Source organism: Trichomonas vaginalis, chromosome V, assembly GCF_026262505.1.
Source record: "Trichomonas vaginalis G3 chromosome V, whole genome shotgun sequence".
Taxonomy (NCBI): Eukaryota; Parabasalia; order Trichomonadida; family Trichomonadidae; genus Trichomonas; species Trichomonas vaginalis.
Genome location: NC_067207.1, coordinates 21,097,686 through 21,118,583, shown reverse-complemented (window position 1 = coordinate 21,118,583; position 20,898 = coordinate 21,097,686). Strand labels below are relative to the sequence as shown.

The 20,898-nt window shown below is 33.4% G+C and overlaps 4 protein-coding genes across 4 annotated transcripts, besides 7 other annotated features; 2 read left to right on the top strand and 2 right to left on the bottom strand.

Moving 5' to 3' along the window:
* Positions 1-16: part of a mobile genetic element that runs on past the window's edge.
* A 345-nt stretch (positions 17-361) lies between these two features.
* Positions 362-1,398: a mobile genetic element.
* A 141-nt stretch (positions 1,399-1,539) lies between these two features.
* On the top strand, positions 1,540-1,746 carry TVAGG3_0376060 (cyclin-dependent kinase inhibitor 2C-related family; the record flags this gene model as incomplete). Its single annotated transcript, XM_001328768.1, has 1 exon — positions 1,540-1,746. The coding sequence occupies one exon, from the start codon at positions 1,540-1,542 to the stop codon at positions 1,744-1,746; it is 207 nt and encodes a 68-aa protein (XP_001328803.1).
* A 530-nt stretch (positions 1,747-2,276) lies between these two features.
* Positions 2,277-2,298: a mobile genetic element.
* A 364-nt stretch (positions 2,299-2,662) lies between these two features.
* TVAGG3_0376040 (uncharacterized protein) lies at positions 2,663-3,715 on the bottom strand (the record flags this gene model as incomplete). Its single annotated transcript, XM_001328767.1, has 1 exon — positions 2,663-3,715. The coding sequence occupies one exon, from the start codon at positions 3,713-3,715 to the stop codon at positions 2,663-2,665; it is 1,053 nt and encodes a 350-aa protein (XP_001328802.1).
* Positions 2,663-3,750: a mobile genetic element.
* Positions 3,751-4,416: 666 nt separating this feature from the next.
* Positions 4,417-4,623: a mobile genetic element.
* Positions 4,624-6,327: 1,704 nt separating this feature from the next.
* Positions 6,328-6,349: a mobile genetic element.
* A 47-nt stretch (positions 6,350-6,396) lies between these two features.
* TVAGG3_0376000 (spectrin binding) lies at positions 6,397-8,147 on the top strand (the record flags this gene model as incomplete). The annotated part of the gene is made up of 1 exon (XM_001328766.1): positions 6,402-8,114. One exon carries the CDS (start codon positions 6,402-6,404, stop codon positions 8,112-8,114), a length of 1,713 nt encoding a protein of 570 aa, XP_001328801.1.
* A 2,688-nt stretch (positions 8,148-10,835) lies between these two features.
* Positions 10,836-11,518: a mobile genetic element.
* A 449-nt stretch (positions 11,519-11,967) lies between these two features.
* Positions 11,968-20,016, bottom strand: TVAGG3_0375980 (chromosome transmission fidelity factor 18 family; the record flags this gene model as incomplete). Its single annotated transcript, XM_001328765.1, has 1 exon — positions 11,968-20,016. One exon carries the CDS (start codon positions 20,014-20,016, stop codon positions 11,968-11,970), a length of 8,049 nt encoding a protein of 2,682 aa, XP_001328800.1.
* Positions 20,017-20,898: the final 882 nt, after the last annotated feature.

The following is a 20,898-nucleotide window of genomic DNA, read 5'->3' as shown; positions in this document are numbered from 1 at the left end:
TTTTTTTTTTTTTTTTTTTTTTTTTTTTTTTTTTTTTTTTTTTTGTGTACGAAAAAAAAAGTCTGCTTTTCATATAGTTTCTTAACTATTGAAGTGATTTTGAAATTTTCAAAAAAAAAGTGCGTTTACTATCAATATGAGCAGCTTAGCTGTTCATTCTAGAAAATACCTAGCCATAATCATGCATATATTAATAAATATTGTTCTAAATTTGATTTTGGTAAATCATAAACAATATTCACATTACTAATTAGGACTGTAATCTTTAGGTAGTGTTAATATATGTCTGATTCAATATAGTATGATTGGATTCGAATTCAGTTAAATTTTATTCATATTTATGGGATCTTAGTCATTTTAAGGGTGCACACGAGAGGATCATGTAAACTTCAGAATTTAGAACCTTATTTTAGGCATTATCTTGGCTACCTATTTAGGCTCGAAAAGCAAAAAATATCAAAAAATACAACTTGAGTCCATTATGACCCTTTCATGGAGGTAGTTTTTATCCGCTAGTATTTTCCCTTTGAATCTCTTTACAATTCGAAATCAAATTCAAAACTCAGTAGAAGAAAGGAAGAATCGACTTACTACGGTTGTAATACGAATAAATACATATATTTAATTATTTTTATTTACATAATAATTGTTTGAAGCTCATATTCCAACAAATTTTTAAATAAAAACATTAAAATGTTGAAAATGTTCATATATTTTAATAGGGTTTTGGCACTTTATTGAGGAATTACTACATACATAGTCGAACTGAACTTGATATTTTGAAATTTAAATTATTTATCAAAATTAAAATTTAACTTGAAATTTATAATTATTTAGTCATATTTTGCATAATTCTAAGTAGATTTTGTAAAAAATCAAGAAAGAAAAATTTTAACGTGCTTTATTTTTTCTTTTTTATAATAATACATATTATTATATAATTAACATATTCATAATGTTTCACCCTTTCAAAAATATAATACTCCTCCTCTCAAATAAACGTACATACGGTGGCCTCTTTTTTCAAAAATTAAAATTTGAAATTTTGGGCTCAAATATTAGAGATTTTTTCAACCTTCAACGATATATGTTGTCTATATCAGACCTCCTTTCTTTTTGATACTTAACATTGTTCCTAAATCTTAGCCGTTAAGGCTGTTCTGAAAATATTTTTTTTCGAAAAAATTCGAAAAAAATTCTTAAAATTCAAAAATCCCTTAATTCCTGAGGATTTTGGAAAAAAGTTTTTACATGAACATGTGTATATTATATGAAGTATATTGATAAGGTAAAAATCAAATTTTATTGCATATTCATCGAGAAAATAAACTAACGAATCCCTCAAAATTGAGAGGGTAATCCTCCTCCTCTCAAATAAACGTACATACGGGTGCACCCTTAAGTCTTATAATTTTAATAACAAAACACATTCATGAAAATTATTTTAATTATAAAACAAAATCATTCCTATGCGCAGATTCAAAATTCGAAATTTGATTTTGTGGAAGCTATAATGCTTTTTTACACTTTTTGAATTGAATGACGACCTTTTATAAAGCAGCATGGAATAATAGTAAAGAAACAGCTGAAGTTCTTATTTCACATGGTGCAAATATGAATGAAAAAGATGAAGATGGAAATACACCTCTTCATGAAGCAGCAAAAAATAATTGCAAAGAAATAGTAGAACTTCTTATTTCACATGGTGCAAATATCAATAAAAAAGTGAGGATAATAAAGAAATAGTTGAACTTCTTATTTCACATGGTGCAATTATCAATGATTTTTGACTTTGTTCCTCGTTTGAGATACATGTTGAAATATTATACCCCAAATTAAGAATAAAGACTAAAATGAAATAATGAAAACAATTTTTTTTGATTAATTGGCTGATAATGAACATCTCATTGATATTTAGTACCTCTCCCCCAAATAACTTCAAAATGATTGAAGTTCGGATTATTCTAATATCATTTTATCATATATGATTTTCATTCTTTTTCATAGGCAAGACTGAAAATGGTAAATACTGATAAATAAATTATACATTACATCACCATTCTAAAACAATTTTTAAAATTTCAAAAATAATAACTTTCTCTATATTAAGTTTGAGCACAAGCTGAGTTCAATTTAGGAATATGACTGAAATTTAGGTGTATATTTTGCCAAGTTGAAGTTTACTGCATTTTAGATTTGGAGAGGATTTTTCTCCATAGGAGGTCCTTAAAATATAGAAATGAAATAGAAGGTATTTAATAATAAATACACGTTAAGGGTATAGTAAACTCAAAATTCTAGAGTTTTGAGAGTGCCAATAAACTCTATAGGCCTATATATATCTATATTTTAAAGGAGAGGTTACGCCATAATATTTGATATTATAAATTATTAATTCAAAATAAAAGTAGAAAATGAAACTAATTTTATTCTAACCTATATAAATATATCAATAATCTAAAATGATTATAGTCTGAACTATATTTTACCAGATTATCAAATATAAGAGAAATGAAATAAGGCATAAAAATATCATAGCATAATTATTGGATAAATGCATTAATAAATTATTTATATCATAATGAGAAAAAATCAAAATAAGAAAATGAGCATAATAATAATTTAATTAAAAACAAAAACAATAAATAAAATGTAATTTTCGTTAATCAAAGTCATCAATGTCTTCGTCTTCTGATTCCCATTCGGACTTGAAAACTTGATAATCTCCTCCTGGTACACTCTGAATGGATTTTTTGTATTTGTTCTGTTTTTTAGAACCTTTTGTAACAGTTTTTTGTTTCAATATCATTTTGGAGTAACAATTCTCTTCAAATGATTTGACACAATCTTCTGGAAGTGGGGGAAGATGTAATGCTTTTTGTATATCTCCGAGAAAATGCTCTGGATCATTCCATTCTAAGATTGCAACGTTAACTCTAATGTTAATGTTCTTCCAGGCTCTTGATTTGTCCAAATAGCATGCAATTTTGGAGTTAAACGCTTCATTCATGCAGGTAGATCCAATGGAAGAAACTTTGGAAACTATGGGTGTCCATTTGTGAACCCAGTCATAGAGCATGAATTGAAGTTGGATCGAATTGACACCTTTTTGCCATTCAAAGCATTTGTAATTGTGCGGTTCGCAAAAAGAATGATTGCCTACGTAATGGTAGACACAATTCTCCCACATTTTCGTACGTTTGTCAATATTTTCTTCAGCAAAACATGACCAAAGCCACATACTTAGGCTTGCATTCAGACCCCAGAAAGGTCTCTCTATTTTTTCAATCTTCTGAGTCTTGTCGTTGAAAACTTCAACTGTCTTATGAGAAGCTGAGAACTTTGTAAAATCTTTTGAGATATTTTTTGATACATGACCTGGATCGAATCTTTCAAGATGAGAGACGCCAAATTCTTTAAAGACAGAGACACTTTTGTTATCTCGGTCTTTAATAATCTCTTTAACATCTTTCAAGATATTGTATTTCTTTAATTGCTTCAAGATGATTCGAGTTCCAGCACTTTCCATATTGTTGGAAGCTCCGGAATACTGAGCATGCTGTCTGTTTCCACCAATATGGTTGATGTTCACGCATGCAAGAACTCTTTTTGTAACAGCATCGAGCGCAGTTACTGTACAACTTGGCGAGTTTCGCCTGTGCGTCCATCTTGCATCAATGGATAAGTAACCACTGAAGGACTTTCTCGACAGCATTAGGGAAATACTTTTAAGTCTTCTAATCTTATCGTATCTCATACCGAAATGGCTCACCAAAAAGGTGACATTTTTGGCGCCAATAATTTGATTTTTCTGATTCTTTCTATTTAGATATATTTATTTAATATTCATATTCCTTTATATTGCCTCATATTATTTCCCATTTTTAATCATATTATACAAATCTTTAATAATTTTTAATGTTTTGAGCTTCAAAATCTTGTTCTAACTATTTTCATTCATATATCCTAGAAAAAATTAAAAAGTTTTTTAGAAATAAAAATGTTTGTATGTAAAGTATTGAAAATATTCTAGATGAGAAGACATTCTCCAGAAGAGATTGATATTGATTGGCTTTGTGAAGCCATCACAAAATCAAATAATGGAGTTAAGTTAACTGATATTTGCGCGAAAGCTAAAATAAATCATGAAGGCAGAGTTATATATAATCATACTATCTTAAAGTATTCCTAGAAATTTCCAAAATTAACCGAAATATAACTGTACAGAATTACTATTTTCGAGATAAAATTCATATGGAAATACTAATTCATAACGCTTTATGTTATATAAAATTTAATTTATAAAAATTTCAAAATAAATCAAATTTAACACAATGAATATAACTGCAATCGAGGTTTTTGACGATTGATTCTTACGAGAAGTTTTCCAAACTTTGAGTTAATGTCAAGACATTAACTCAAAGTTTGGAAGTCTAATAAGGGGAATTGTAGGCTATGAGGTACTGATTATATATCAGTGCCTCATAGCCTGCAATTCCCATTAGAAATCGGAGAAACTTTGTCCGCATAACTTATGATGCGGACAAAGTTTCTCCCATTTCTACTTAGAATGAAAGGGCAAGAGGTATATAGGTACACTATATATCTCTTGCCCTTTCCTTCTTACCTAAAGACTTCCAATCTTATTTTTTTTTCAATTTTTCCCCTAAATTTAAATCTTATATAATATAAATAAAATGCATAATATCAATCACAAAAATTAATGTTTATTTTTTTAATTAAAATTGCCGCGCAATTTAAGGTTTTCTGTCACTTTTTTGTTAGCCATTTCGGTACGAAACAGTCTTCTAATCTTATCGTCACAAAATCTCTGTTGTCTCATGACACCACTCTTCACAGGGGGCTTAGTTCCACAAAGAGAAAGAAAGCGAGCACCTTTTGTATATGGCATTCCGGTCATTATGCAAGCACCAAGCATCTGTCGCGCTGAGAGTCGACGACGTTCGTGGAGTAAAATGTTATGCATTGCCTTTGTTTTCCGTTTTGGGTGAACAATATGGCCCATACAACAACAAAAAAATGAAATCCCGCCAAAAGTGAAAATTGAATAAAAAGTAATAATTAATAAATATATACTATATCATTAGATGAATATTTTGGAATAACATTTTAAAATCGAGGTTTTTCAATGGATAACGGTTCAATCAAAGATTTGACCTCATTTTAGAATCTACATTAAAAATGGAACATTTCTGTCGTTTCAAAATTCCAAAATAACGTTTCTATTCCTCTCAAAAGTAAAAACAAACTTTATTGGGGAAAAAATATTTTTATTTTCCAAAAAAAAATGAAAACCTTAAATGCAAATCTAATTTTGATGCTTTTGTTTGTGATTTTTTGGATTTCGAAAAAAATTTGAAAATTCAGACAAGTTACCATTAACACTAATACGTTTCAGCGAGTCGGTCCCATCAGAGAAATTTTCATAAATCGGCGATATAATTTATTATTTCAGCAAAATATTCTCAGATCCAACTAGAATAAGGTCAAATTATACAAATTTAGCAAAGGCTAGTTATCCTACCTATTCAATTAACTTTAATTTTAAATAATTCAAGACAATTCTCAAAATTACCTTAATAATCGCGTTCTCTTCGCAAAATGACGATTCCTCATTCACTACCAGCATAACTGAGGGCTTGTGCTCACAGAATAATACAGATAATTTACTTATTAATGCAAAATTTAGTACCAAAAGGTAATCATAGAAGATACAAAAAAAGTTTCTTTATTTTGATTGCTGATTTTATTTCTTCTAAAATTTACCAAATCTAAAAAATCCAAAATTGAATGCTATTGAATTTCATGTTTATGTAACATATACTATTTATTATATAAGGAATAAAAATTTTATAGTTTTAATCAAAAATAAAGGTGTACTAAATGCATACAAAACAAGGTATTTTTTACTCATCCAAAATATGTTAACAGTGCTATTTATATAATCAATATCCGAATTTCGAAATCATTTTGATGAAATCTTTATTTTAAAATTGAGTTGACTGTTAAAATCACCCGAGAAGAGGGATTATCTCAATGAAAAGTACATAAAATAGCAAACGCACAAGATGGCACTATGCAGCTTTATATTGTTATACAGGATGAACATATAAAATGTTTGGAAAACACTTACTTCGTTCTACAAATGTGTATCTCTTTATATCAAAGATTCTTCTCAAATTATTGAGAGACTTCTCTCAAAAAAAGGAAAATTTGATAACTAAAAAAAATTATGGCATAACCTCTCGTTTTGCATAGATATATATTTACATGGTCACAGAGCTTATTTTCATTGTCAAAACTTAAAAATTTTTAGTGGACTATACCCTTAATATCTGCGCGCCGATAGAAATGAATGGGAAAAAAATTGAAATAGAAAAATGCAAGAATCTCAGGCAGATGAAACATATTTAGAGCTAGCCAGTCAAAATAAAGAATACATTGCGACTTTTGATAATATATATCAGCTTAAATCTAACGAAATCGATGAAATAAACAAGATTTATCAAGATATCAAGTCAATTTTAATTGATAGATACCATTTTGACCCGGAAACAATTTTGAAACACATAGATAATGCATTTACATTTCATTTATTCAATTATAAGCCATACTGGGCACTAATCAAAAAAATAGATGATGAATACAAACCATTTACTGATAGATTATCACCATTTTGCCAATATTTATTTAATAAAGCTTATGGATTATTGATTTCAGACTATAATAAAAACAGAATTCGTGTTTTTGAAAAATTTTATGGAGATTTAGATTTCAGCAAATCGAATCCATTATTTCGAAGCATTTTGTATGATGACATTTCTGAATTCAGTAGATTGACAGAAATTCCTGGTTTTTATGCAAATGAAATGATTGAATGTCCATTTTTACATGAAGTTAATGGTAAAATAAGTTTAATTGAATTATGTTGCTATTTTGGATCTGTTAATTGCTTTAAAATATTAAGATCGAAATTCAATAGTTTTATTACACCGAATTGTTTGAATTATTCATTTCTAAATGCAAATCCAGATATAGTTAAAGAATGTTTAGCATTCCAAAAACCAAATGGAGATTCACTGAGTTTTTCAATCATTTCGCATAACATTGATATTTTTATTTATATATTAAATGAATGCAATTTCAAAATTCCATATCAAAAATGTGTTGAATATCAAAATCTTCAATCTTTTCTTATTGGAATAGATAGAGATAAATACAATAATAATGACTTTCTTTACTTTTCGTGTGGTTTTAATATACCTTCTCTTTGTAACTTTTTTATATCTCGTGGAAATGATGTCAACAAAAAAACATATAATGGAGAGAGTTCTATTTATTGTGCAGTTAAAAATAATAATTGCGATGTTGTTAAAACTCTTATTGATCATGATTCCAAAGTAAATGTAGATTCATTATTGGATAATTCACCACTTCATTATGCTGTTCAATTTAACAGTATCAAAATTGTTGAACTTTTACTTTCAAAAGGTGCAGATCCAAATGCAAAAAATCGATTTACTGAAACACCAATTTTCTGGTCAGCCAAAAGAAATGATATTGAATCTATTAAACTTCTTTTGAAATATGGTGCCGACATTAATTGGAGAGATGTATGTGGTAGTAATGTTCTTTTTCAAATGCAGTACTTAAACAAAGAAACATTAGAATTTCTTATTGATAACGGAGCTGATGTCAATTGCACAAAAATTGATAAAGGAACTCTTCTTCATGAAGCTGCTATGTTTAATTTAAGAGATATAGCCGAAACACTATGTTCACATGGTTTGAAAATTAATTCAAGAGATAAATATGGTGCTACTCCTCTTCATATTGCATCTATTAATAATTCACTCGAAACTGCTAAATTATTGCTTGAAAATGGAGCAGATATCAATGAAAAAACTAACAATTCAAACACAGCTTTAATTCTGGCTACAATCAATGATCATCCAGAAATTGCAGAACTATTACTTAATCATGGGGCAGATATAAATGACAAAGATGGTTATGGTTACAGTGTTGTTTCGATTTGTGTTAATCGAAAGAAATGTAAAATGCTAGAATTTCTTAAATCTCATGGTTTCATTTAACTTTAGTGCATTATGCAAGCATATAGTTTTGCCTGATTTTACTTTTTATTTATAATTTGAATATAAAATTGTTATTAATTAATACAGTATATTTATTTAATTGTGAGTCGAGCAATTTCAAATCTTCTCATCTTTGTTGCGAAAATAAATGATCATAAACTTTAGTAAATATAAGTAACTAAGTTCATCAAACAACTCGATGTAAGATATCAGAAATTAATATAGAATATAACACATCCCATCATAAACACAAAATTTGTTATATTAAAAATAGAAGTCTCAATGATATGGAAAGTGTTTTATGAAGATTTAGAAATGTTTACTAAAGTTTGTAAAAAAAGAGAAAGTTTTTTAACTTCAGAAATATTTTTATTGATAATTGTAAATTCTGCTTTGCAATTACCAGTTGAAAGATGAATCAATTTGTTAGTAAATAGTTCTCTTGGATTAGTAGGTTCTACATAAATAAGAAATGTTGACGAAATCGAATTGTCAATGTAACAACTATCAACTGTTGTTTCTTCATTTCGATCAGAATTATTGTTATATATCAAACATGAATATTTAGGAGCAGTGTTGTTAATAAAAGAACAACTTTTTACAGTAAGAGAATTTTTAGTATGGTGAATAATTCCTCTTTCTGATTGTGTCATGGTATTATTTATAATATTACATGAATCAATCAAAGCGTTATATCAAATATTTATCATTGTACTTTCTTTTGCAAAATTATTGACAACAGTTGTATGGTTAATTTTTGTTATATAATTGCGTGATTCACACCTATAATATCCAGCAGTTTGGAATTTTGCTTTACATGATGAGAAATTTGTTGATGAAACTACGATATTATCATTCATTGTGCAGCAAAGAGAATATCCTTCAACTTCATTCCCTGCATCAAAAATAGAACTCTCAATAATAAAATTTAAGTTATCAGGGCCAACATTTGTAAATGAAAATTGACCAGCACTTTTACCTTTGCACTTTGTGCAACAGAATTTTCGCTGAATAATTGAACTATTTCGGCCAATTTGGTAGTTAATGCAACTTCCAGCTTTTGTTGAAATGCAATCACTAAAAGAACAGCGATTATGTAGGAATAATGTGTTGTAAATTGGGTCAAAGTTGATAACTCGGTCATTATCATCAAAGAAGCTGCATTCGTCTAGGAAATATTGATTTTTCTCTGTTGTTAGATTACAATTTAGACAGCTTTTAGTTTCTTCACCTGTGAATTCAATCTTGAAGTAGCTATTCCAAACATTGTCATCCGCAGAGGATGACTTTCTTTGGAATTCATTCAGACTGTCAAATAACCGTAAATTTTAATAAAATTTCTAATATCAAAATATTTCTCTCGTTATCAATTTTATGACACTAAATAAAAATTCATTTCAATTCAATGAATTGAATCAGGTCTTTATATATATGATGTTTAATAATTATCTTTAATTTTTTAATAGAGAGCGGGACAAGATCGAAAATCTGACATTTGTAAAGTTACAAATCTGACGATGTAAACTGTTTACAAATGTCAGATCAAAAAAACTTTGCCCGCCAAAACGCAAAAGTGCCATAATCTCATGGTGGACCACAGCTGGTGTCGCCGCCGACTATTCACTTGCTGGGATGCTACGCAGCCTTTGATCTGGCCAATCTTAGTGCTGCTCCATCCACATCAGCAAGTGATTTCGGCTGGAGATCTCCAATGGGTCTTCCATGAGGTTTCTGTACGCCAGAAGCACAATATCTATGCAGCCTGGCTGCTAGGATAGCGTAGCTAGGCTGCGTAATTATTGTGCTTCTGGCGATATTAGTTATACGTTATTGCCCTCGTTGACTATAGTACTACTCCCTTAACCTCCGAGGGTTAGGGGAGTAAATTTGCTCGAAATGGGCAATGTTCATTACGAAATCTCTCATTCGATGAGAGACTTCGTAATGAGCATTGCCTTAAAGTACTCTTACTACTCTTTCCTAGTTCCCAAAAGGCCTAGGATTCTGTAATTAATCGAATAGGACAGAGTTTTTCCGAAGTCTCTCATTTGATGAGAGGCCTCGGAAGAATTCTGTCCTATTGTAATGTAGTTGTGGTACTTGGCCCACAAAGAGCGAGAGAACATGTCTGTAATTCGTTTATGCTGAAGTTATCTGGATGTCTCTCAAATGAGGAAGGAAATCCAGAAAACTTCAGCATAAGTTAATGCAGATGTGATTCTCTGGCTCTTTGTCGGCCAGAGAACGAATAAAAAGTTTATTGGATGAGTAGGCTCGATGGATGCCTACCCACTGCAAATATACGTTATTTTTTTATTTCCTATGAGAAAATAGTTTTCAATTTTTGTACTACTATATGTTTTACTACTTCATAAATCGTTTATTTTCTTATTAAAACTTAATTTTTTCCGTGTGATTCGGAATCTATGCATTCCAAAAATGCGTTTTCCGCTCTCAGAACGCGAAAATATGCACAATATGAGGAGATAAAGAAGATTCTTTCTCACCAAAATTCCAAAAAAAAATTGTTTTTCTTCTTTTCTCCACGAAAAATGTGCTTTTTGATTTCGAAATTTTCGAACCGTGATTTTTTTGGAGATTTTTCGAAAATTTTAATATGATAGATGTGAGTTATTTTATGTACTTTATTGGATTTTATGCTTATTTTTGAATTTTGATCAAGATTGAAAAAGTCGAAAAAATCGAAACATTATAAATCTATTTTTAAGAAGAAAAATAAACGATTTATGAAGTAGTAAAACATATAGTAGTACAAAAATTGAAAACTATTTTCTCATAGGAAATAAAAAAATAACGTATATTTGCAGTGGGTAGGCATCCATCGAGCCTACTCATCCAATAAACTTTTTATTCGTTCTCTGGCCGACAAAGAGCCAGAGAATCACATCTGCATTAACTTATGCTGAAGTTTTCTGGATTTCCTTCCTCATTTGAGAGACATCCAGATAACTTCAGCATAAACGAATTACAGACATGTTCTCTCGCTCTTTGTGGGCCAAGTACCACAACTACATTACAATAGGACAGAATTCTTCCGAGGCCTCTCATCAAATGAGAGACTTCGGAAAAACTCTGTCCTATTCGATTAATTACAGAATCCTAGGCCTTTTGGGAACTAGGAAAGAGTAGTAAGAGTACTTTAAGGCAATGCTCATTACGAAGTCTCTCATCGAATGAGAGATTTCGTAATGAACATTGCCCATTTCGAGCAAATTTACTCCCTAACCCTCGGAGGTTAAGGGAGTAGTACTATAGTCAACGAGGGCAATAACGTATAACTAATATCGCCAGAAGCACAATAATTACGCAGCCTAGCTACGCTATCCTAGCAGCCAGGCTGCATAGATATTGTGCTTCTGGCGTACAGAAACCTCATGGAAGACCCATTGGAGATCTCCAGCCGAAATCACTTGCTGATGTGGATGGAGCAGCACTAAGATTGGCCAGATCAAAGGCTGCGTAGCATCCCAGCAAGTGAATAGTCGGCGGCGACACCAGCTGTGGTCCACCATGAGATTATGGCACTTTTGCGTTTTGGCGGGCAAAGTTTTTTTTTGATCTGACATTTGTAAACAGTTTACATCGTCAGATTTGTAACTTTACAAATGTCAGATTTTCGATCTTGTCCCGCTCTCTTTTTTAATATTTTCGTACATTAAATGAATCCGCTCATAAACCCTCTCTTAAAATCAATAATTCTTCATCAATACAATGATAAATAAGTACACTCACAATATGAGTTCATAGTGATAAATATACTTTCATTTTAAATCTCATTCTATTTAAAAAATCATATATTTACATAAAAATAAAACTAAAAGAGAAAAATTGTTTATTTCTTTGAAGATTTTCCGAGTTGAAGTTTCTGAGAAGCTCTTCCTTCGATAACAATGTTTTGTGAATCTTTAATTTCAGGACGTTTTTGTTCAATTTCGTTGTCTTGTTCGCCATCTTCTTCTTGCAAATCTGTGTTGTATGAATTCTGGCTCCAGAAGTCTGGAGGAGTTTCGATGTTTTCTTTTCCTTCAACAACTTCTTCATCGGCGTCAAGAAGTCCTTCGTCTTCAAGCATGTCAAGGAGCATTGAGTTTGGAATGTCTTCGTAACCTGGTGGAATTTCGTAAATTGTTTTTCCGTCGCGAGCTCTGATGAACTTTCGATTTTGTTCGGGGAACTCAATTGCAACATCTCCATTTTCTTCTTGGATTAATTCGTTTGCTATACGTGGTAAGTCAAGTTGTTGGTCTTTCTGTGTTTTTATTTTTACTTTTCCAACAACAGCTTTCTTTTTGTTTTCTGAAAAATCTCGTGTTTCAACTGTTGGTTCGATGATGCTCTTCTTGAACTCTTCGCGCTTAGTCATTTGTGCTTCGTACTCACGGAACTGTCCTTCTGAAAGATCGGCAGATGATGTGTCGAACGACATCAGTGAAGTAATGTTTTTAGACTTCACTTTTGGTTCTTGTTTGATATCGTTCGACGGTAAACTAAAATTTATGTTTTGGTCCTCTTCTTCTTCGTTTGCAAACAATGCATCAATTTCGGCCATGTTCTCTTCTGGTAACATCTCTTCTTCATTTTCTTCTTCTGCATCTTCTTCTTCTAATTTCTTCTTTTGTTCTTCTAATTCTTTCTTCTTTTGTTCTTGTTCTTTCTTTGCTTTTTCTTCTTCTAATTTCTTCTTTTCTTCGAGTTCTTTCTTCTTCTTCAGTTCTTCTTTCTTTGCTTTTTCTTCTGCTTCTTTACGAAGACGTTCGTTTTCTTCTGCAATAAGTTTTTGTTTTTCTGCCATCAATGCTTGTTCTTTTCTTCTTCTTTCTGCTTCTGCTTTGATTTGCTTGAGTGCGTTTTCTTGTTCTTGTTTCTTTCTTAGTTCTTCTTCCTTTCTTGCTTTTTCTTCTGCTTCTTTCAGTTCTCTGAGACGTTTTCTTTCTGCGAATGCTCTTTCTCCTGCTTCTTGAGCAGCTTCTATCTCTTGTTTCTTTCTTGCTTCGTCTTCACGTGCTCTCATGTTTGCCTGGATAACTTTCTGTTGAGCTAATTCACGTTTGACAGCACCAGCATCTTTAGATCTTCCTCCTGTCATCATTTCTATCTTTTGACGTTCAAGTTCTGCTTCTTGTTTCTTTCTTTCTTCTTCTGCCTTTTGTTTAGCGATCTTCTTTTCCATTTCAAGTGTTGCGGCTTGTTCTTTCCTCTTTCTTTCTTCTTCCTCTTCTTTCTTCTTCTTTTCTAAGTATGCTTTCTGTTCTGCTTCTTGTTTCTTTCTTTCTTCTTCTTTCTTCTTCTCTTCTTCCATTTGTTTTCTCTTTGCAATCATTGCTGCTCTTCTTTCTCTTTCTTCTTGTTGTTTCTTGTTGAGATCGATTCTCTTGATTGGTTCTACTTTCTTTGCTGGTTGTTCCTTCTGTTGTTTCTCGTGTTGTTCCTCTTCTTCTTCATATTTCTCGCCTCTCTTCTTTGCAGCCAATTTCTTCTTGTGCTTCTCAATTCTCTTGTTCATGAATTCTGTGTATTCTTTCTTCTCTTCTTCTGTCATGCGTGCTTCCATTTGTTCTCTCTTTGTTGTGTGCTGCTGACGCTTAACACGAAGTTGTTCAAGGAATTCTAATCGCTTTCTTTCTTCTTCTTTCTTCGAATCCAATTCACTGAACCAAACTTCGCGGGAATGAGCAATATCTTTCTCGTATTTCTTGAACAATGATTTGATCTTGTTGTGTGTTTTCTCGTTAAGTTGTTTAACACTCTCTTCGTAGTTCATGTCAATGCCAATCTGGAAAATCTTTTCGTGATTGGAAATGTCACTTTTAGATTTGAATTCTTCAACAGCTTTTACGAACTGTTTGTCTTCTGGGAACTGGTTTGCGAATAATTCTGGGAAGTTCTCTTTGAGATCGAAGTAAACTTGGTTGTTTTCTGGCCATGTAGAATCCATTAAAATGTCGTTGAAATTGACGTAATAATCTGGTAATTTTGCTCTTTCCAAATCATCAATTTCCTTTGATTTCCTTTCGAGTTCTTTAGCTTCTTCTTCATCTAATATTGTGAAGTCTTCCTCTTCATCTTCTTCTTCTAAGTACCACTTCTTCTTTGGTTTATCTTGTTCCTTATTTGCTTCATCGTTGTTTTCTGCAGAAGGACCTTCTTCTTTCTCTTTCTCTGCGAATGATTGGATCTGTGCTTTGATTTCTTCGTCGAGAATCTCTTCCTCTTCTTGTTTCTGTGATTTTTCTTCTTCCTTTTGTTCTGTTATTGGTTTCAATGAGAAAGCGTTTTCTGGAATCTTTATACCTGTCATTCCAGGAATCTCTTTCATCTTTGGATGAGGAAGATTTCTCTTTGTGCAGTATTCATTCATTGCCTTGTTGTATTCACTTGCTGCTCTCTTTGTGTAGAACTCTGCAAGTCTTTGCGCTTGTTCTTCAATGAGTTTCTTCATTTCTGCATCAGCAAACAACATAAGTCTTCTGTCGATGAATTTGTCTTTTGTTATGAGTTTGAATGGCTTCGAAACAAGGATCTCTGCTTCATCAACAATTGGATCAGGAACTTCTGGTTTTGATGGTGCCAAAGGATAAGGAATTCTGTCTTTCATCTTCTCTTCTCTGAGTCTTTGTTGTTCAAGGAGATAAGCAATCTTTGGAGGAATTGCGTCTTCTCCTCTTTTGTCATCTTCTTCTTGTTGTTGCTCTTGTTGTTTTTTCTTTTCTTCTTCTTGTTTCGGTTTGTTCTTTGGTTTGTCACCATTTAATATTGCATCTAAATCATCAATTGTTGCTGGTTTAGTTTCTTGTTTCTTCTCAACTTTTTCTGGTTTAGATTCAACTTGTTTTGGTTCTTCTTCTTGTTTCTTTGCAGGTGTTTCATCCATAAGAGCTCCGAAATCATCCATTGCTTGTTGTCTTTCTTTTTCTTCAACAGATTTATGTTTCTTCTCTTTGATTTCTTCCTCTTCCTCTTCTTCAACAACTTGTTTAGTTTCTTCTTGTTTCTTAATTGGTGTTTCATCCATTAGAGCACCGAAATCATCCATTGCTTGTTGTTGTTCTCTTTCTTGGATTGATTGTTTCTTTTGTTTCTTTTCTTCTTTAATTTCTTCCTCTTCTTCATCTTCTTCTTCGACTTTGACTTGTTTTTGTTTCTTTGATTTCTTTTCTTGTTTCTTAGACTCCTTTTCTTCTTTCTTTGGTTTAGAGTCTTGTTTCTTTGCAGGTGTTTCATCCATAAGAGCACCGAAATCATCCATTGCTTGTTGTCTTTCTTTTTCTTCAACAGATTTATGTTTCTTTTCTTTGATTTCTTCTTCTTCGACTTGTTTCTTTTCTTCTTCCTCTTCTTCTTCAATTTGTTCTTCCTTTGGAGGAGCAGCAGCATTCATCAATCTATCGATATCATCTAATGTTTGAGGAGCATCTTCTTGTTCTTTTTCTTCTTCCTCCTCCTCTTGTTTTGTTTCTTCTTCTTTGATTTGTTGTTGATACTTTTCTTGTAATTCTTTCTGTAACTGTTGTTGTTTCTGTTGTTTCATCTGTTTCCTTGAGAGTTTCTTTGCTGGTTCTTGTTGTTTCTGTTCTTTGTCAACTCTTACTCTCTTTCTAACTGTTTGTATTGTTAAAACAGGTGGAGCATCCCATGTTTCTCCTGGCTCCATGACTTCTTCTTCCTCGTATTGGTACTCGTACTCGTATTCACCATCTCCTTCGATGTGGTGATTTACTCTCTTGATGACTGTTGGCATCTGTTCGTTGTTTTCATCTTCTTCGTCTTCTTCGTTTAGTTCTGCTGTTGCTGCATTGACCAACATTGATTTCATCTTTTCTTCTGCTTGTCTTCTTGCTTTTTCTTCTGCTTTGAGACGCTTCTGTTCAGCCAACCATTCTGCGGAAACAACTGGCTGTTGTTTCTTTCTCATGTTTGCTATCTTCCTCTTCTTCTTTGATTTGCTCTGTTTGCTGTCTTTGTCTTGTTTGAGCTGTTTCCTGAGTTTGTTGAACTTGGAAAGATCCTTTTCGTAGTTCTTTTCGAGAGTAATGAGATCTTTCTCTGTGATTGAATTCCTTCTTTCTTTCTTCTTGACAATAGGAATTCCTGATTTGTCAACTTCGCCAGGAGTAAACATTGGTTTTGGTTCATCGAAATTACTGTTATCAACAATGAATCCTTGCTTTCCTTTGTATTCTTCTGTGATGTTTGGTGTTGGAACTTCGTTTGCAAGTTTAGTCCAATCTGAATCAGGAAGAGGTTGTCTTGGAAGAACAAATAGTTTCTCATCGAAATCTGTTGATACCAAAAGTGCTTTAGGAATTGGTTCATCTTTAACTCCTTTGAGAGTTGCAAATTGTATTGGAACGAATAATGCTGGTTTGTTATCTGTCTTTGCTTTCTTTGATGGTTTCTTCTTTCCATCTGCTTTCTTTCCTTTCTTTTCTTCTGTCTTTGGTTTCTCTTCTTCAGCTTTAGCAACTTCTTCTTGTTTCTTCTCTTCAACCTTTGGTTTTTCTTCAACTTTCTTCTTTTCTTCGGATTTCGGTTTTTCTTCTGGTTTCTTTTCTTCTGTCTTTGGTTTTTCTTCGGACTTCTTCTTCTCATCTGATTTAGGTTTCTTTTCTTCAACTTTCTTCTTTTCTTCTGGTTTCTTCTCTTCAACTTTCTTTTCTTCTGTCTTTGGCTTTTCTTCTTGTTTCTTCTTTTCTTCTGGTTTTGATTCATCGTGTTTTGAATCTTCGTGGTCGTGTCTTAATGAGCGTTTCTTTCTTGTGCTTGCGAGAGGTTTTGGAAGAGGTTCGTTTGGATCGAAATCCTGGAGTTGTGCAGGAGCCATGAGAGCGTCGATGTCGTCTAATGTCATTGCGCTTTCTTCCTTCTTTTCAACTTTCTTGTTGAGAACAATGACTTCTTTGTCTGGAGCGACTTCGATCTTTCTGACTTGTTGTGCCAAGATGTTTTGTGGTGGAATGAACTCATCTTCCTTCTTCTCTTCTTGTTTCTTCTTCTTCTTCTTTGGTTTCTCTTCAACAGGCTGTGGCTGTTCTTCCTTCTTTTCTTCAGCTGGTTTCTGTTCCTCTTTCTTCTCTTCTGGAACTGGCTGCTGAGGCTGTTCTTCAGCTGGCTTTTGCTGTGTTTGCTCTGGAACTGGTGCTGAAGGAGGTTGTTGAGTGGAATCTGCTGGTTGTGCTGGAGCATCGGCTGGTTTCTGTTCTTTTGATGCTTCTCCGGCTGCTGCAGCTCCTTTCTTCGATTTCCTCTTCTTCTTTATCGTTCTCTTGACAACTCTGATTTCGTATTCTTCCTCGCCTTGGCCTGCACCTTCGCCTGGAGGCATCTGACACTCTGGGTATTGTCCGTTCGGTGGGTATTGGCCGTCTGCAGGAGGAGGATACTGACCATCTGGAGGATACTGGCCGTCCGGTGGATATTGGCCTCCATCGTAATACTGGCCATCCTGTGGAGGATACTGACCATCTTCAGGTGGGTATTGGCCGTCTGGAGGATACTGGCCATCAGGTGGATATTGGCCGTTGTCGTAGAATTGGCCGTCTTGGCCACCATCGTAATATTGGCCGTCTTGGCCACCGTCGTAGTACTGTCCTTCTGGTGGAGGATTCTGGCCATCGTCATAATACTGGCCGTTATCATAGAATTGGCCATCTTGTGGTTGCTGGCCATCATCGTAATAATTCTGGTTATCGCCACCATCATAGTATTGGTTGTTCTCTTGGCCTTCGTCATAATAATTCTGATTCTGGCCGTCATCGTAATAATTCTGGTTGAATTGTTCTTCTTCGCCATAAACTTGGTTGTTGGCATTCTGTTGGTCGTTTGGCTGGTTGTTAATTTCACCTTGTGGTGGAATTTGTTGTTTTCTTGGTGGTCTTTGAGGAGGAACGCCTCTGTTTGGTCCTTGATCGACATAATTGTCTTGTGGAGGACCTTGTGGCCTTCTCGTTGGCTTCTGAGCGACAATTCTCTGATCTTGGTCGCGATTTCTCCTGGAAGACCTTCTTTCGTTATCTCTTGATGATGTGGAGTCAAGATCTGAGTATTTCTCATCTTTCCTATGAGAAGATCTCCTGTGATGTTGAGATGATCTGTAATTCTTCTCAAATTCTGTATCTTCGTCAGAATATCTATCATCACGGTGATGAAAACGATGAGAATGTCTGTGAGATGATCGTCTGCGTGGATAATCGTCGTAATCGTAGTCATCTCTCATTCTCCTTGAAGAAGATCTGTGATAGGAGTGCCTGTGTGATGATGATCCGTGTCTGTGAGATGAAGAATGCCTCTTTGAGGATGATGCAGTTGAATCTTTTGCATATGTTCTTCGATCTCTGACTTTCGGCTCGTAATCATCACTGGCGGAATCAATAAGCTCTTCTTGTGGTCCAAAGAACTTGTTTCCGACTTTTACAACGAGTGGTTTCGTGTTTTTATCATCAATGACTAATTTGGAACGTTGTGGTCCCTCGTAGTAGTTGGCGAGGTCATCTGATGATTCTTGGAAGTTCGGGAATGGATGGTTCTTTGTAAATGCAACAGAAAGAGGTTTCGGATTATTAAATTCGATATTTTGAGGTTCTGGATCAGGAGGAAGTGGGATTGAGTTGTTGTATATATGCTGCTTGACTTGTTGGATGAAACTGTGAGAAATCGGGGTCATTTTTTCATCAAGGTTTATATCAACGACAGCATCGATCAAACTGCGTGGAATTTCATCCAGAATATCGTAAATATAATCGTAGTTAACGAGTTGTGGGAAATGTCTCACGAATGCATCAGGAAACGCGTATGCGTAATCGTAAAGCAAAATTTCGACTGGATTGACTTCGCTCTTCTTTCTTCGTGATGACGATTGTGTTGTCGATGATTTGTGGCGACCATAAAACATCCTTTGGTTGAGATATTCAGCAGTACTCGAATGATTTACTTGTGGATTGGAAGATCCAGGTGGAACAATGTTGATTCCGTAATCAGCAATGTTTTTACGAGGCTGAATGAAAGAATAGTTGAAGTTTTGAGGAGGAAATTGATTCGAAATCGGCTGTTCGTAAGCTTGCTGAGGATATTCAAAATCGTATTGGTCATCATTATCGTAATCGTTGTTGTTTTGAGGAAATAGAATTTCATCAGGACGGAGAACAGAAATTCCGGAAACTTTCTTTAACTGAGTGCGCTGATAAGGCTGCTGTGAATACTGCTGGAACTGCTTGCTAAGAGGAATATTTCCCACTTGTAAGTTTGTCCTTGGCTTTGGAATTTCAGCAACAAAACCGTAATTTTGAGCAATCGCGGATTGATGATTGATAGTCATGTCGTAAGACTGCTGAGGCTGCATCATTTGAGGTTGCCTGTAATTCAATGGTTGCTGCGATGGTAAATTGAAAGAACGGTTTTGATTTGGAAATTCTGCACGAAATCCGAATGCTGATGCTGCCTTAATTGAATTATCGACATTCATCGCTGATGGAGCTTGCATATTCTGACCTCTTGTTGGAAATTGAGCGGTCAAACCATAATTTGCAGCAACGCGGACAGCGTTTGAATTGTCAGGTGTGGATCCTGGTATTTCTGCGATAAATCCATATTGTCTTGCTTTTTGAGCGGTTAAATTCTTATTTATCATTTGTTGCGGGTACATTTGGCGAGATTTACCTGGCATATCTATCTTCATGCCATAGTTCATTGCTGTCGATTCTCCTGTTGTCATCTGTTGTTGAAATTGATCAGGAATATTGTTCATTCCTTGAGAAATCGGCGGCTGAGTATAAGGATTTGCGTAAGAATTGAATCCTTGCGTTCTAGTCGGCATGGCAACGTTGAAGCCATACGCTGCGGCTGCTTTCTGGCCAGAATTCATTGCTGACGCTTCCCTAAAATTCATTGAAATTCAATTGATTTCTGAAGGATTTCTCCGAAACTAAACAATATTTGCGAACTTTGAAAATTTAAATTCTGTATATGATATATTCCTTATTGGTTTTCTCAATTTCAGCCAAGACCCTTAAAACAGTTTATCAAATTTTAGGTATTTGGTTTTATCATATAATTACTCTGTATTTAAAATATACAAAGTTAGTATTATCAAAATATTGATTCGATTTGAACTTAAAGACCATTCATTTTTGATTCAATAAAAATGCAACTAAATCATTATATCATTATAAAACAAGATCTTTGAAAGCAGTTTATATAATCATTCTTGTCCATTCCCATAAAAAATCATATTGTGTTAATGATATCTTATCAAGTTTACAGCCATACTTATTTAAATGGAAAATACGTATATACAATCATGGATTTAACTACTACCCCAGCCAAATTGAGAGAAATTACGGAAGAAGAAGCTCAGCAATTAGATCAAAATCCGCTAATAGAATACTGGAAAGAGAATATATATATACAAAAGCTAAAGTAGCAGATGTCAATATACGTAAACTCAATTTTGTCTCTGATATTCTCAAATTGAAAAATGAAAATACTAAAGAAATTCCAGAAATTCAAAAATCACTCCAGAGCCTAATTGATCTTCCAGTTCAAAGTCCAGGATCCTCATTAAATACTAAGTCAAAAGCAAATACATCTATTGAATCCTCTATATTATTGAACAGATCAGAAAATGATAAAGTGCAAAGCGATAATGCATCATCTAGGACTAATCCAAAGGTAATAAAGCATACTAAACAAAATTCAACCCCCTCAAAAAATAATTCTAAAAATATCACGAATGATGAGCACAATTCTAATATAATTAAAGATAATCCTA